This window comes from Rutilus rutilus, assembly GCF_951802725.1.
Source record: "Rutilus rutilus genome assembly, chromosome: 8".
Classification (NCBI taxonomy): domain Eukaryota; kingdom Metazoa; phylum Chordata; class Actinopteri; order Cypriniformes; family Leuciscidae; genus Rutilus; species Rutilus rutilus.
Window position 1 is genome coordinate 7,099,812 of NC_140222.1, and position 15,838 is coordinate 7,115,649.

The 15,838-nt window shown below is 36.6% G+C and overlaps 1 protein-coding gene across 1 annotated transcript; it reads left to right on the forward strand.

The window, feature by feature from the left end:
- Positions 1 to 902: 902 nt before the first annotated feature.
- Positions 903 to 15,160, forward strand: LOC311294824 (uncharacterized protein; the record flags this gene model as incomplete). The annotated part of the gene is made up of 8 exons (XM_084415857.1): positions 903 to 1,047; positions 3,712 to 3,839; positions 5,440 to 5,446; positions 5,853 to 6,167; positions 6,398 to 6,697; positions 6,867 to 7,184; positions 7,420 to 7,563; positions 15,138 to 15,160. 8 exons carry the CDS (start codon positions 903 to 905, stop codon positions 15,158 to 15,160), a joined length of 1,380 nt encoding a protein of 459 aa, XP_084271983.1.
- Between the last annotated feature and the right edge of the window lie 678 nt (positions 15,161 to 15,838).

Below are 15,838 nucleotides of genomic sequence, written 5' to 3' on the forward strand. Positions count from 1 at the left end.
AAATCTTACACTAAACCATGTAAAATTATCCATGTAATCCCCATGAATGAAATTTAGAAATGTGGGCCTTTTATAAAGTGAATTTTACATAAAAAGTTTCTATTTTTATTTTATAAAAACCTATTTAAAAATATATATATTTTAATTTATGTATATAAATTTCCTCCCAAAACTGCTCAAATGTGAAGTAAAAACATGAATAAAATTACATGTGTTAAATTTTTTTTATATACATTTTCATCCGTCTCTTGAGACCCCAAACAGCACAATATATCCAATGTGACATTAGCTGTCTCTAGTGTCTTTACTGGGACCAGTGTGCTGAAAGTCTCTTCTGCCACAATGTTTACGTCAGTCCCAGTCTCTATTTTGAATCTTACAGGGGTCGCCCCAATCAGGAGCGGCACCATCCACTGCTCTTCTAGTTCATTTACATTACAAACTGGGCCCAAAAAGTAAGAAGGTTGGTCAAAACATTCTGTGACTTCTCTTACTGACCTGTTTTAGCAACATACTCTGGTCCAGTTTCCAGATTTTTTGGCATTTGCCTATTACTCTCTCCAGGGACTTACCATCTCTCCCATCATTCCACCAACCAACCGGATCGAACTGCGGGAACACCAGGGCTCGCTCTATCGGCGGATCCAGAAGATCCACCTTATCGTTCCCAAGGCCCCGGTCCAGCAGACGGTCCAGCACTTCCATCAGAGGACAGCACAGAGACATCATGGGCGGCTGAAGACCCTTCTGCTTCTCATTTCTTATTTGTGCATCCTTGTTTCCTTCCCTCGCTTTTTTCCTTGTGTCTTGTGTATCCTCGCTCATTACTCCTCAGGAAGCTTTCTCACTCCTCGTTCCTTGCCTCCTCATGGTGTAATTAAAGAATTCAGATGTCCTTCAAGATGGCTGAGTACGATCAGTTTCCGGGTCACAAGCTGGAGGACGGAGGAGCGAGGGAACGAGGAAGCATCAATTACAGTATTGAGAAGCACCCTGGGGGTCGTTGCTCACACTATGACCGTATGGTGATCTCCAGCACACTGGACGGTGGGGTTTCCTTTGTGGACTTACCTTTCCAGCACAGTTTGGATTATCACCTCCGTGGGATTTGCATATACACCAGTGGACACGTCTCACATTATCAACACGCTAGGATTCTTATGGACTGTTTTATGGTATAGTGCAAACGGACTCCACGCTTTTAACAGTCTAATTCATTCTAGTTTTATTGTGTTGTTTTAAGTTCCAAGTGGAAATTGTAAATACACTTTTTATCACACATTTATTAGCTATATAACTGTTGTACGTCTTTTTAAACACTCCAAACTCTCACACAGTTTAATCTGATCTCATTTTAATTCAGATAACATCTACCAATAAGGCCTATCGTTAAAGCATTGCCATAATCTAGCCTTGAGGTCATGAATGCATGAATTAACTTTTCAGCATTTGACAGTGATATCATATGTTATAATTGAGAATTTAAGATTAAAAAAGCAGTATTACAAATGCCAGAAATGTGGCTTTCAAAAGAAAGGCTGCTATCAAATATCACTTCTACTCTATGGTAGAAAATCTAAACATTTCAGTTTTTTTCAGAAGAAATGACCAAGAAAAACTCACATGTGTTTAATTTTGCTCAGATTCGCCAAAATATCAAAGTCTGCAATCAAAAGCAAAACATCTGATTAATGAACTCTGCATTTCTCATCAAATTTTCCCATGACCAACACTTTCTGGTAACCAAATGATATTTCTCTAAATGAACGATTACATTTACAGGTTACTGTATGTTTGCATTAATGTTTACTCATGAATTTTGTTGTAACAACACAGACAAACATTATACATGTGATTAACTGGCTTTTGAGTCTAAATTAACCCTGCAGTGGTTTTTCTCTTTATTTTATCAGTACAAACATCTGTGTGTGTGGTTTGATCTGTCGGTGGATAAGCAGCTTCTGCTGGATGTTTGTCGTCTCTGTGTGTGTCAGTAGTTTGTGGCTGAAGCGTTTCTTCATTTTCTCTCCTGCTAATAAGAAGCTCACAATCTTCCACTCCACACAAAACATCTTTACACTGAAATTAAAGTGAATCCATCAACAGTCAAATAAGAGTCACAGGTCAGAGGTCAAATATGATTGACAGCTCACAGCACTAAATAACACACCAGTAGATACAGATATCTAATCCAATATTTCACTCTTCTGCTATTAGTTTTCATTCAGGGCCAGAATTCATTTGAAAATGTAAGATCAGCAAAAGCTTGTTGATTTCCGTGATGTTAAAGGAGACGGATGTGTGAGCGGAAACTGACTGAGGTTGGGGGAGGATTCACGCACAACCAGATACATTTCTCAGTTAAGTTATCTTTCAGATCAATCTGAGTGTTTCAGACATTAAGAGTTACTATCGTGGGCTTTTCAGTGAACCGGTGAAGGAAATGTTTCTCAAATTAGTTTTGCTCTGTTTGTGTTTGTGGCGTCTGGATGGTGAGTTTTAAATGTGTTTTTCTGCTTTCAGTTGTTTCTGTTCTGGTAAATAAATTTGATAAATGTGATAAATTACTTGTTAAATTAGTCAGAAAGTAGATTAAAGTTACTATTTTTTAATGCATTTATTGATTATATTGTAAGCCCACGCTCGATCTGCCCAAAGTCCGGTGTCTGACCAGAGTGGAAGGTCTCTGTTACTGTCTTTTCTCGAGGCAAAGTATTTTTGATTAAATGCAATACATTTGAATATGTATTTTCTCGTTATTTCATCTGACTCCATAAATGAAAAGGTTTTAATGATATCTGCGGATCATTAAATGTGAGCGAATGTTCTCTATTCTTTTTAACTCTTTAATGAAAATAATGTCAAAGTCAGTTAGAATAATCAAATGTAACAATTTATTATGTCAGGTAAATGTATCATGCCAATTTCATAATCAATTCAAAGATAATCGATTCAAAACATCAAAAGCTCTGGATTAAAGAGAAAAGATGCGAACCCGACATTAAAATACATGATGCTGAATTCTTTGAGGTCCTTCAACATCATTGGCTCATCTGAGTAACAGAAGGCCCCGATCTTCTCGTTGCATTCCATTATATAGACAGAACCTCTTTCACATGGAAACATGGACATTTGCATTCCATGCTGGGGGGGCGTAGGAGACCATTTGTCTAGGGACCACCTTCCTTTGTGTGCCAGTTATCCCTAAACTCTTAAAAACCTTATTATCTTTTGTTTTACTTATTTGGAAATGAGACATTTGTACCAGTCGCACTGTGACATTTCAAATGATACCAAACATGAAAAATACTTGGTGATAATCATTCACATTAAACTATGTATTTTCTTGGGTGAATTCAGGTGCTCTGAGCATGAGAGGGGGGGGGGGGGGGGGGGAGGGAAGAGGGAATGAAATGTAGATTAGGATTTTTCGGGGGTGAGACTTTCATCTCAATAGTGCACAAGGGGGAGTTCAAATGTTAATTTCCAGAGAGGTCCTTTGTCCGGCATCCGGCTATCCGGCATTTTCTAATTTCTCAATTCTTACAGTTTTATCTATTTCTCATTTTCATTCATCATCTTTTGAGTTTGAACTGCTGCAGAATATTAATCACTTCACATTTACATGATTAAAAGTATTTTAGTGAAGCTTCATCAAACGAATATCAAGTGATTTTAAAGCTTTAATCTCTGAAAAACTCTGTTCTTCAGGAGAGATTGATGAGTCAGTGATTGAGGGAGATTCAGTCACTCTAAACTCTGATCTTACTGAAATGAAGGATGATGATGTGATTCTGTGGAGGTTTGGAGATGAAAACACTGTAATAGCTGAAATCAATGTAACGGCCGACAGAATCACTGTATATGATGATGTTCTTGATGGGAGATTCAGAGACAGACTGAAGCTGGACAAACAAACTGGATCTCTGACCATCACAGACACCACAACTGAACATGATGGAGATTATAAACTACTGATCAACAGTGAGATCAGAGAGAGATTCAGTCTCACTGTCTTTGGTGAGTTAAATATCAGTTTCACTTGTTTTATATTTTAATCAGCACAAAGATACAATTATTAATCCCAACTCCATTTTGCTTATATTGTTTAATGATGATATTCATTTCAAATTTTAATTTCAAACTTTTTACTTTTATAATCCATCAAGTGACCGTCTTTATCTGTGATGAACCCTGTTTCTGTCTGTGTGTGTGTGTTTGTGTTTGTGTTTGTGTGTGTGTGTGTGTGTGTGTGTGTGTGGTGATTCAGGCCTGAAGTCAGTGTCAGTGAAGGAGGGAGATTCAGTCTCTCTAAACTCTGGTCTTACTGAAATGAAGGATGATGCTGTGATTCAGTGGATGTTTGGAGATGAAATCACTTTAATAGCTGAAATCAATAAACGGGCCGACAGAATCACTGTATATGATGATGTTCTTGATGGGAGATTCAGAGACAGACTGAAGCTGGACAATCAAACTGGATCTCTGACCATCACAAACACCACAACTGAACATGATGGAGATTATCAACTACTGATGATTACAGGAGGAAGATTCTCATCAAAATCATTCAGAGTTTCTGTCTATGGTGATATCAGTGTCTACAGTGAGTAAACCTTCTGAGTCCCACAAATGGGATTTATAACATTTAGACCTGAACAAAATAATTGTTATTTTGTTTCAAATAACTTGTTGTATTATTTTAATTTAATACTGTGAAGCTGCTTTGATACAATCTGTATTGTGAAAAGCGCTATACAAATATACTTGACTTGACTTGACTTATTGTTCAGTGATGTCACATAACTGTCAGATTCAAACTCTTCAGACAATTTGAACTGCGGCACAAACAAACATGGCGGCGCCATCTCACATTTTAAATCAAGATCATGACGGTTCGCCATGGAAACAATAATGGGGAAACGTTGATAAACTCACCCAGTCAGAATCACACGTGAAAGGGTTAAATAGACTATTGGTTTCACCTGTTTTTAATGACAAAATTAAATTAAACTCCATTTTTTCTTTTCGTTGCTTTATGATATTGTTTATTTCAGTCACTCTAAACTCTGATCTTAGTAATAGTAGTTTATAGTAATCATCAGGATTTTTAAATGTATGCAATGTTTGATAGAGAGCAAACGCAGTGTTGACAGAGCCGGGCTAATATGATCACACTTCCTGGTTCTAGTAAGAGCTCGAGCTGCTGGAGTTTGCTTGGTAACGCTTTAGATTACAGCCCGCAAAGAACTGCGTATTTAAAACTAATTTACAGTGTAACTTTCTGTAATTATAGTGTACCTACAACATGTAAAGTTTTAGGAATAAAGGGGTAATAACCAGAAGAATTAACAAATTATTTATACTGTCGGTATTTTAGAACTAAAACTATTGCAACTTTTGCTTAAATACTGGAGAAATATACTCTTGTTCATGTAGTTACAGGGTAAGTGTGACTTCTGGACATTTAAGTGGTGCTTGTTACTCTTTTCCTCCATTAAGTTAATACTAACACTTTCTTTTCTTTTTTCTCTTCTATCAGATCAAGTTTGAATTCAAAACTCAGTTATTATAGATTGATTGATTAAATAAAATAATATAAATATGATGCTCAGATACTCAACAGCATTAGTTTTAGTGTGACATTAAACATTAAAGTAAAAGTGTCTATTTTTAGTTATCGTTCCATATATGAATCTATTTCTCTTTTTATTCTTCATCATTTGTCTTTGAACTGCTGCAGAATATTAATCACTTCGAATTTACATGATTAAAAGTATTTTAGTGAAGCTTCATCAAACCATTATCAAGTGATTTTAAAACTTTAATCTGTGAAAAACTCTGTTCTTCAGGAGTGATTGGTAAGCCAGTGTTTGTGTTTGAGGGAGATTCAGTCTCTCTAAACTCTGGTCTTACTGAAATGAAGGATGATGATGTGATTCAGTGGAGGTTTGGATATGAAAACACTTTAATAGCTGAAATCAATGTAACGGCCGACAGAATCACTGTATATGATGATGTTCTTGATGGGAGATTCAGAGACAGACTGAAGCTGGACAATCAAACTGGATCTCTGAACATCACAGACACCACAACTGAACATGATGGAGATTATATTCTACAGATCAACAATGTGATCAGAGAGAGATTCAGTCTCACTGTCTTTGGTGAGTTAAATATCAGTTTCACTTGTTTTATATTTTAATCAGCACAAAGATACAATTATTAATCCCAACTCCATTTTGCTTATATTGTTTAATGATGATATTCATTTCAAATTTTAATTTCAAACTATTTACTTTTATAATCAAGTGACCGTCTTTATCTGTGATGATCCCTGTTCCTGTCTGTGTGTGTGTTTGTGTTTGTGTTTGTGTGTGTGTGTGTGGTGATTCAGGCCTGAAGTCAGTGTCAGTGAAGGAGGGAGATTCAGTCTCTCTAAACTCTGATCTTACTGAAATGAAGGATTATGATGTGATTCAGTGGAGGTTTAAAAACACTGTAATAGCTGAAATCAATGTAACGGCCGACAGAATCACTGTATATGATGATGTTCTTGATGGGAGATTCAGAGACAGACTGAAGCTGGACAATCAAACTGGATCTCTGACCATCACAAACACCACAACTGAACATAAAGGAGATTATGAACTACAGATCAACAGTGAGATCAAGAGTTTCTTTCTCGCTGTCACTGGTGAGTTCAAATGTATTCATACATGATTTTTCTTTTTAATTTTGTATTTTTTTATTATTTTTTTTTTAATGTAAATGTTAAACCATTCAATTTAGTAAACCATTTTAAAGTGATTTAACTATTAATCTTTGCAAACCCTGTTTCTGTTTGTTCTCTGTGTGTTTGACAGCTAAAGTGAAGTCAGTGTCAGTGATGAAGGGAGATTCAGTCTCTCTAAACTCTGATCTTACTGAAATGAAGGATGATGATGTGATTCTGTGGAGGTTTGGAGATGAAAACACTTTAATAGCAGTAATCAATAAACGGGCCGACAGAATCACTGTATATGATGATGTTCTTGATGGGAGATTCAGAAACAGACTGAAGCTGGACAATCAAACTGGATCTCTGACCATCACAAACACCAGAACTGAACATGCTGGAGATTATGAACTACTGATGTTTACAGGAAGATTCTCATCAAAAGCATTCAGAGTTTCTGTCTATGGTGAGTAGAGATAATTTTTCTTCTCCTTCAAATATTCTTATTTACTATTTACATGTTGAATTGTTGAATCTTTTACAGTTTGAGATGACAGACTGTATAAAAACTGGAACCGAATATAAGATTGTTGATTAGATTTGATCATATTTCTGTGTATTCAGAAATATTAGTTGATGTCAGCGCTGATATTAGTGTTTATTGACTGATCTGATCTCAGTTTGATGTGTTTATTCCTCAGACTCTGTCCACTGGTGTGGTCCTACTGAAGCTGTGATCCGATTGGTCCTCTCTGCTCTGGTGGGCGTGGCTACTGTCATTATTGTGGTTTATGAGATCAGATCCAGAAGAGCTGAACAAGATCAAGCACATATTCACACATCAGGTACATGATTGATGATGGCATTTCTCACAAACTGATACTGCATGTATAATTATCTGTGAGATTTATTCATTTATGGCGTTTTATGTTCATCTTTTTCAGGAAGTATCGAAATCTAAAGCAGAACGCTGAACTTTAAAGGTTCTTCAAGTGTGTTTTTGTTCTTCTAGTGTTTTTTTCATAATAAATACTGATGATTATTTGAGTTTGTGCTCTCTTTCAGTGTCAGATTTTAACAGTGTCACTTTATTGTTTATATTTAACTTGATGGTTTAAAATATTATTAAATCTTAAATCTTATTAGCCTTTATTGTTTATATTTCTCTCAGGTACAAAAATAATAATGAATAGAGACACAGTTCTCTCTTTACTACTGCTGTATATTTGTCATATGTATTTTCTTGCCTTTATCAATAAAGTTTCTCACTCTGAGGTTCAAGAGTCTCTCATGATTTATTCAGAGGAATACAAACTTTTTTTGTATATTTTAAATATTTCAGCAGTGTACCATATACAGCTTTATTTCTACTTTTTTCACAGGTGCTTCTTATAGCCTATCTGTAAAAACATTTTTTTTTATATATTATATTATCAATTAGTTTTTTTTTTGCAATTTATTCTGGTATAAACCACATATACAGCTAAAATATAATTTTTTTAAACTGTTCTTAAATTGTATTAACTCTGTTACATGTTCTAGTTGCAGACATACTGCAAAAATATACAATACATGTAAAGTTCGTGTTACAGATCACATGCAGCATCACATATATTTTACTTGTTTATTATTACGTCAATAGGTATCCCACGATTTGGCATTTTTTCTTTCCATTTGACATTATGAATATAGTAACGGGCAATCATAGTAATTAAATCTAATTTTTATCTCCATCAAATGAAAAACATTTTAGTATAACATCAACTTCTTCAAAGTTAACAGGAATCATTGCTTTTCTTTGTAAGTAATTACCAAATTCTCTCCAAAATATTTGGGTCTTGGGACACTCCTAAAATAGATGATTAATAGTCTCAGGGGAAATTTGACAAAAAACACAAATATCTTCCATGTTCACTTTAAAACGCTGTACCACACGTGACTTTATTATGACTACATAAGAGTCCATGAAAGTAATGCTTGTACTTCCTCCGTGGTCCAATCACGTGCTTTGCAAAAGCCCCGCCCACAGCGCTGACTCTTCACTCGTGGTCTCCTCTGATTGGCTGCGCGTCCGGCCAATGAGTCTCAGCCATCTGTGCAGGAACACAACCGAGCCATATTTCACTGAGCATTAGCTCGAGCAGCATTCATTATTATATCAGGATCTTAATCTTAATATAGATCCTTTAACAGCGCAGAGATGCGGGTCGCTGCAGCAGTGTGCTTTATATCTGCACTGACTTTCACTGTACATATAGATGTGTATTTTAAAGAACAATTTCTGGATGGAGGTAAATCTCTCTTCCTTGATCGTGCATGACATCAGACACAGTCACTATTTCACAGAGATATGTGTTTCTTAAATATCAGTTCCCTTTCGATTCGGTTCACTTCGGCATTGTGTTTGCTAACGCTTAGCAGATTGCGAGTATCCGCCATGTTGAATGGATTCTTCTGATAACGACGTTGCAACTTTGTGACATGGATGAAGTTACTTTATGTCGCTCAGTAAACCTAAAATGATCATATAAATAGTACTGTTTACTCAAAAATGTTGAGCCACACAAAAATATAAATAAATTCCTTGTTCATAATGTTATTGTTTTAAGTTGCATTAACTATGTAACCAGTGGTGTATGTGGTAAAAAAAAGAGGTGGGTAAACTATAAATTCTGGTGGACCACAACTTGGTCACCCGGTAAGGTGGGCCACTGCCTACCGGTATGTGTATCCTGATGACATCGCTGTAGGCTATCATTTGATGGTACTTCCAAGGGTATCACTGGTTGTTCCCTCATCATAGGTCACACAATCACTATTCAATTCATACATTAATCTAAGTTCTTGTTAAAGAGACTCAAAAAGGAATAATATGGTTGAAATCTATAAAGTTTACTAAATGACAAAACAGAGAGAACAAAAATATTTAAGAGAGATCGAGAGGGAGGCTTATATCCAGGGCTTCCAATGCTATGCACTTGTGCATAATGATTAGGGATTTGGGATTATTTTCATAGTTGATTCATCTGTTGAATATTTCCTCGATTAATTGATTAGTTGTTTGGTCTATCAGAAAAATGTGGATCAGTGTTTCCCTGTAGAGGGAAAAGTCTTTAACCTGGTGCAGGCTTGATTCCCTCTGAATCTCTTGTAGGCCTACAGTTGGGTTTTGACATGCTCCCTACATTAAGCTGCCTGTAATGAATTTTTAAATGATCACTTTTTTTGCATCATTTTAATGATTTCCTGTTGTGGCTGTGATCAAGTTTCATTCTCGTGCAGCTTGTTTAGTAACTTCACGAGCGTGTGTTTTCGCCAGCAGCCATATCACCCTGTAGCCCAAGACTGGTTGCCCACTGAAGCTAAGCAGGGCTGAGCCTGGTTAGTACCTGGATGGGTGACCTCCTGGGAAAAACCAGGGGTGCATTTCCCGAAAGCATCGTTAGCCAACTATGGTCGCAAGTTCCGTCGTTATCAGCATAGTTCAACGATTTGGTGTTTCCCGAAACCATCGTTCCAACGAACGTTCGCAAACAGCATCGCAAACTTGTGTGGTTGGAACGACAGCTCTCGAGCTGTGGTTAGAAGCATAGTTTCTAGTTTACATGAGATGTAGACTGAATAAATCCTTATCTTTAGCAAAATAAGCAAGCTGACATTCAGTACAACCCGTGTTATTTATTTAGAATACATACAAATGTAATTTACGTCTTTTAGTTTGTCAAGAGATTTAAAGCACCGTTTTTGAAGACTGCGCATGTGCGAACGTGCTCTACTATGTAAGAACGAGCCAAATATTGAGTCTGGTAATAAAGCAAAATAACTGAGAAAAATTAGAAATGGTCTTCAGATGCCATGTCTGTAGTTTATATGACAAAATCTAGCGTTAATTCGATCTCAAACAGATTAATTAAAATAAGTTATTAGTCCACCACGTGCGAGACGTCATAAACCAACGTGGTTGAACGATACTTTGCGACATACTGTTTCGGGAAACAGTCGTGACTAGCTCGTTCTGCTCTGTCATTAATTGCCCAAATGCTCGAATCATGTACCGATCGGCGATCACGCACTGGAAAAGCAAAGTCCGCTCAAATAACGTGAAATTTAGAGGTGGATAAACGCAATGTAGAGGTGGATAAACGCACTTAATTTTGGGAGGTGTGTAAACGGCGTTTACGTGCGTTTAGCCTCCACTACATCCCTGTATGTAACATACTTTAATAGCATTGTTCTCAATCTTTATAAGTTAGTAGTACTGTTCGGGTTTACAGTGTATTTAATCTTGGCAGTAAAACACAGCCAACATTGTCAAGTTGGTATAAAGTCAACATTCGAATTGAAGGTACCTTTTTAATGTAATTTCCATATAATTTATTCGGTTTATTCACAGATCACGCAGATACGGGAAGTAGAGGGAAGAAACTTACGAACGCTACCCAAAATGATTCTGCAGTAATTGAAAGTATGTGCTGGTTTCCTGCTCCTTTTTTGAAAAGTAAATATGCTGTGAAATCAAACCTTTTACCAATATTCTCCGAATTATATCATGTCAACTTTCCGTAAGGTATCTTGGAGGTGCAAAAGTTGACAGTTGATGTCAGTCGTGGTGAGGGTGGTGGAGGTTGAAGTGCGGAAGTGCACCGAGTAGGGGGCGCCATGACTTGGTGAGTTTGTCATGAACTTCTGAGAAGAATGGCGCTGCTCTCGGTCTGCTAGCTCCCCGGTAGGAACCATTGTAGTGGCAAACAATTTTACATCACTGAATAAGAGACAAACAGGTATCAATTGTCTTGATTCAGGATGGATGGCGTGCTCAATTCCTTTTGAGTTTGATTTGGGTGCTCTTCGGTCCAAGGTAGAACATCTAAGGTGCAGTGTGGAGAAAAAATCTCTGGTAGCCGAGGCACTCCTTAGTTAAAATGTCTTTATTAAAGAAATGACATGTCCTAAACGGACAACTTTAAAATGCCCACGCGTAGCGAAATGGGGCCTTCTTCAGGGCATAATGAAGCAGATAGAAAACAGGTCTTATAATGACAGAGACACACAAATAGAAGCTAACACACAGGTGCTAACAATCAATGTTGAAGATCTGCAGGTAATTGCTAGGACACGCCTCTCACATGGCTCTCAGCACCAAAGCTACAAGTCACAATAATTAACAAAAACACAGGCACCAAATAGCATGCATATATATTCATGCATATATTGCTAAGGCACACCTCTCACATGGTTCTCAGCACTAAAGCTGTTGGTCACAATAATAAACAAAAAACAAGCAACAGATAGCATGCATAGTATACACTCATGCACATATTGCTAGAACACGCCCCTCACATGATTCTCAGCATTAAAACTGTTAGTCACAATGTAAGCAGGAAACACAAGCAACAGATAGCATACATATATTCATGTATACACATTCATGCATACATATACAATACACAAAAAAAAAAAAAAAAAAAAAAAGGTAAGTAGGCACAGAAAAGAACAATGTTACAAAATCACAAAAAAGGTCTAATCTATCTCCTCATTTAATCCTGGATAGTCCATCGCTTTAAAGCTCCATATCCAAAAGGTTTCACGTTGCAATAACTGTTTTAAAATGTCACCTCCACGTATTGATTTTTTAATAATTTCAATGCCCTGAATTCTCAAAGATGATGGGTCACTATGGTGTATTTCTTTATAGTGTTTGGCCATAGGGTAATCATCGTTGTTGACTCGGATTGCGTATTTGTGTTCATAAAACCGCTCTTTTAGTTTTCTTTTAGTTCTGCCCACATAGAAACACCCACATGGGCATTGTAGCCGGTAGACCACATATTCAGAGTTACAGTTAATAAAACCATTAGTCTTAAATTCTCTCTGTGTTCTCAAATCACAAAAAGTTTTACTTTGGATGACACCCTCACAATGACTGCAAGATCCACATCTATAGGTCCCCCACAACCCTTTTTCTAGCCATGTTTTTTGTTTAGGACCTGGAAGATAACTTCTTACAAGTTTGTCCCTTATGGATGGTGCCTTCTTGAACACTGTCATAGGCGGCTCTGGAAAAACGTCTTTCAGAATAGGATCACTTTGAATTAACCCCCAGTTGGACTTAATTATTTGTTTCATTTCAGAGGCACTGCTACTATATTGGGTAACAAAGACAGGTCTAGAATTGTTTTTGACCATGTCTTTTCTCCTCTTTTTCTTCTTTAGTAGGTCAGAGCGTGTTGTGGAACGTGCTTTTATTATTGCTTTTTCTATTATCATTGGTGAGTAGCCCCTAGCCCTGAACCTTAATGACATATCTTGAGCCTGCATTTCGAAATCAGAATCATTGTTACAAATGCGTCTGAGACGCTGAAATTGTCCAAAAGGAATGTTATCTTTCAGGCTCCTTGGATGGAAGCTGTCAGCCCTCAATAAAGTGTTTCTATCTGTGCTTTTCCTATATATTGTTGTGTATAAGAGATTATTGTCATCTATGGAGATAGTCAAGTCCAAAAAATTTATAGATGTTTTTGAATGTTCAATTGAAAGTTTTATATTTGGGTTAGTTGTATTGATGTACTCATGAAACTGCAAAAGTTCTTCCTCATTTCCAGACCAAACAAAAAGGATATCATCAATAAAGCGTCCCCAAAATACCATCTTGTCACAGAATTTGTTATTGGATCGATTATATATGTATTGCTCTTCCCAGTGACCTAAAAATAAATTAGCATAATTAGGAGCAAAACATGCACCCATCGCTGTGCCCTTGAGCTGTCTAAAGAAATTGTCTTGGAAGAGGAACACATTATTGTTTAAAATCCATTCTGTGAGAGAAAGTAAAAAATGGTTAGGTGGTGACGTCTCCGACCTATGTATCAAATAGTATTGTAAGGCTAATAGGCCTTCCTGATGATTAATATTGGTATATAGGGAGGCTACATCTAGAGTCACCAAATAACAATCTTTAACATTTGTGATATTCATAAGTTTACATAGCACATCAGTAGTGTCTTCAATGAAAGAAGGGAGATTCCGCACTAGAGGTTTTATAAAAAAGTCCACAAATTGGGAGCAGGGCTCAGTCAAAGATCCATTGCCTGAGATAATGGGTCTACCCTCAGGTTGTTCTAAATTCTTATGGATCTTAGGCAACATGTAGAAACATGGCATTTGGGGATTCTCATTCATTAGAAAAACAAATTCATTGTCTGAGATCCATTTTTGGTCTCTACCATAGGATAAAATGTCCCTCAATTCGTTTTTCATTTTTACAATTGGATTTCTTTGCAATTGCTCATAATAAATATTATTTCCTAATTGTCTTTGAGCTTCAACAATATATGAACATTTATCCATTACTACAACTGCACCTCCTTTGTCAGCAGGCTTTATTATTATCTGCTCATTCTTTGTTAGGGAATTCAGTGCATCTCTTTCGCGTTTTGAAAGGTTGTGTTTTGTTCTGTTCTGTCTTCTGTCAAACATATTGTCTATGTCATGAGAAACCTTTTTAGTAAAAGCAATCAAGGTGGGATTAGAGCTCATAGGCATAAAATTTGACTTAGGCTTAAAATGTCTCTTGGCATCATGAGTGGTATCAAAGTTCAATTCAGGTGTGCTATTCAAGAGTTTATTCGACTGATGGTACCATACCTTCAAATGAAGGTTTCTATAGAACCTAAAACTTCTTCAAAAACCACGTTGGAATCTTCGGAACCAAAAGAAGAATGCACGGTAATTAACATCTCAAAAAATATATTAACACAAGACTCTGTGAATGTGCTATCAAAAGGATTGACTTTTTCCCCTACAAGTGAAGCTAATGCATTTAAAACTAAGGTGGACCTTTTTAGGTTCTATAGAAACCTTCATTTGAAGGTATGGTACCATCAGTCGAATAAACTCTTGAATAGCACACAATGAAATTATTAAAAAATCAATACGTGGAGGTGACATTTTAAAACAGATATTGCAACGTGAAACCTTTTGGATATGGAGCTTTAAAGCGATGGACTATCCAGGATTAAATGAGGAGATAGATTATAGACCTTTTTTGTGATTTTGTAACATTGTTCTTTTCTGTGCCTACTTACCTTTTTTTTTTTTTTTTTTTTTTTTTTTTGTGTATTGTATATGTATGCATGAATGTGTATACATGAATATATACGTATGCTATCTGTTGCTTGTGTTTCCTGCTTACATTGTGACTAACAGTTTTAATGCTGAGAATCATGTGAGGGGCGTGTTCTAGCAATATGTGCATGAGTGTATACTATGCATGCTATCTGTTGCTTGTTTTTTGTTTATTATTGTGACCAACAGCTTTAGTGCTGAGAACCATGTGAGAGGTGTGCCTTAGCAATATATGCATGAATATATATGCATGCTATTTGGTGCCTGTGTTTTTGTTAATTATTGTGACTTGTAGCTTTGGTGCTGAGAGCCATGTGAGAGGCGTGTCCTAGCAATTACCTGCAGATCTTCAACATTGATTGTTAGCACCTGTGTGTTAGCTTCTATTTGTGTGTCTCTGTCATTATAAGACCTGTTTTCTATCTGCTTCATTATGCCCTGAAGAAGGCCCCATGCCGCTACGCGTGGGCATTTTAAAGTTGTCCGTTTAGGACATGTCATTTCTTTAATAAAGACATTTTAACTAAGGAGTGCCTCGGCTACCAGAGATTTTTTCTCCACACTGCACCTTAGGTATCAATTGTCTTTAACAATTATTTATTCCCTTGCAAGGAAAGGTCAACAGTCATACAGTCATTACAAAGTGCCTGCAGAGTGTGACAACGAGTGGGGGGTATCCTTCATTCTTTAGAGTTGTTCCTCCCCCAAGGTTGTTTTCCCGAGGCTACATCAAGATACATCTTAGCCATAACTAACATATTGTTTAGATTTGTCTATTATACTTAATCATATTACACCCTTGAATGGAGACTCTCTGTCTCGTCATACATTCAGTCACATTAACTTTTGTCCGGTCATATACAAGGACATACACATACATATATTAATAAGAATATGTATCAACACTACATTCATCTGATTATCATCATATTTCTAAGATTCTATGAAAATAAGAAAATGCAAACATATAGAACATATTAAATTTCTTCCACACCA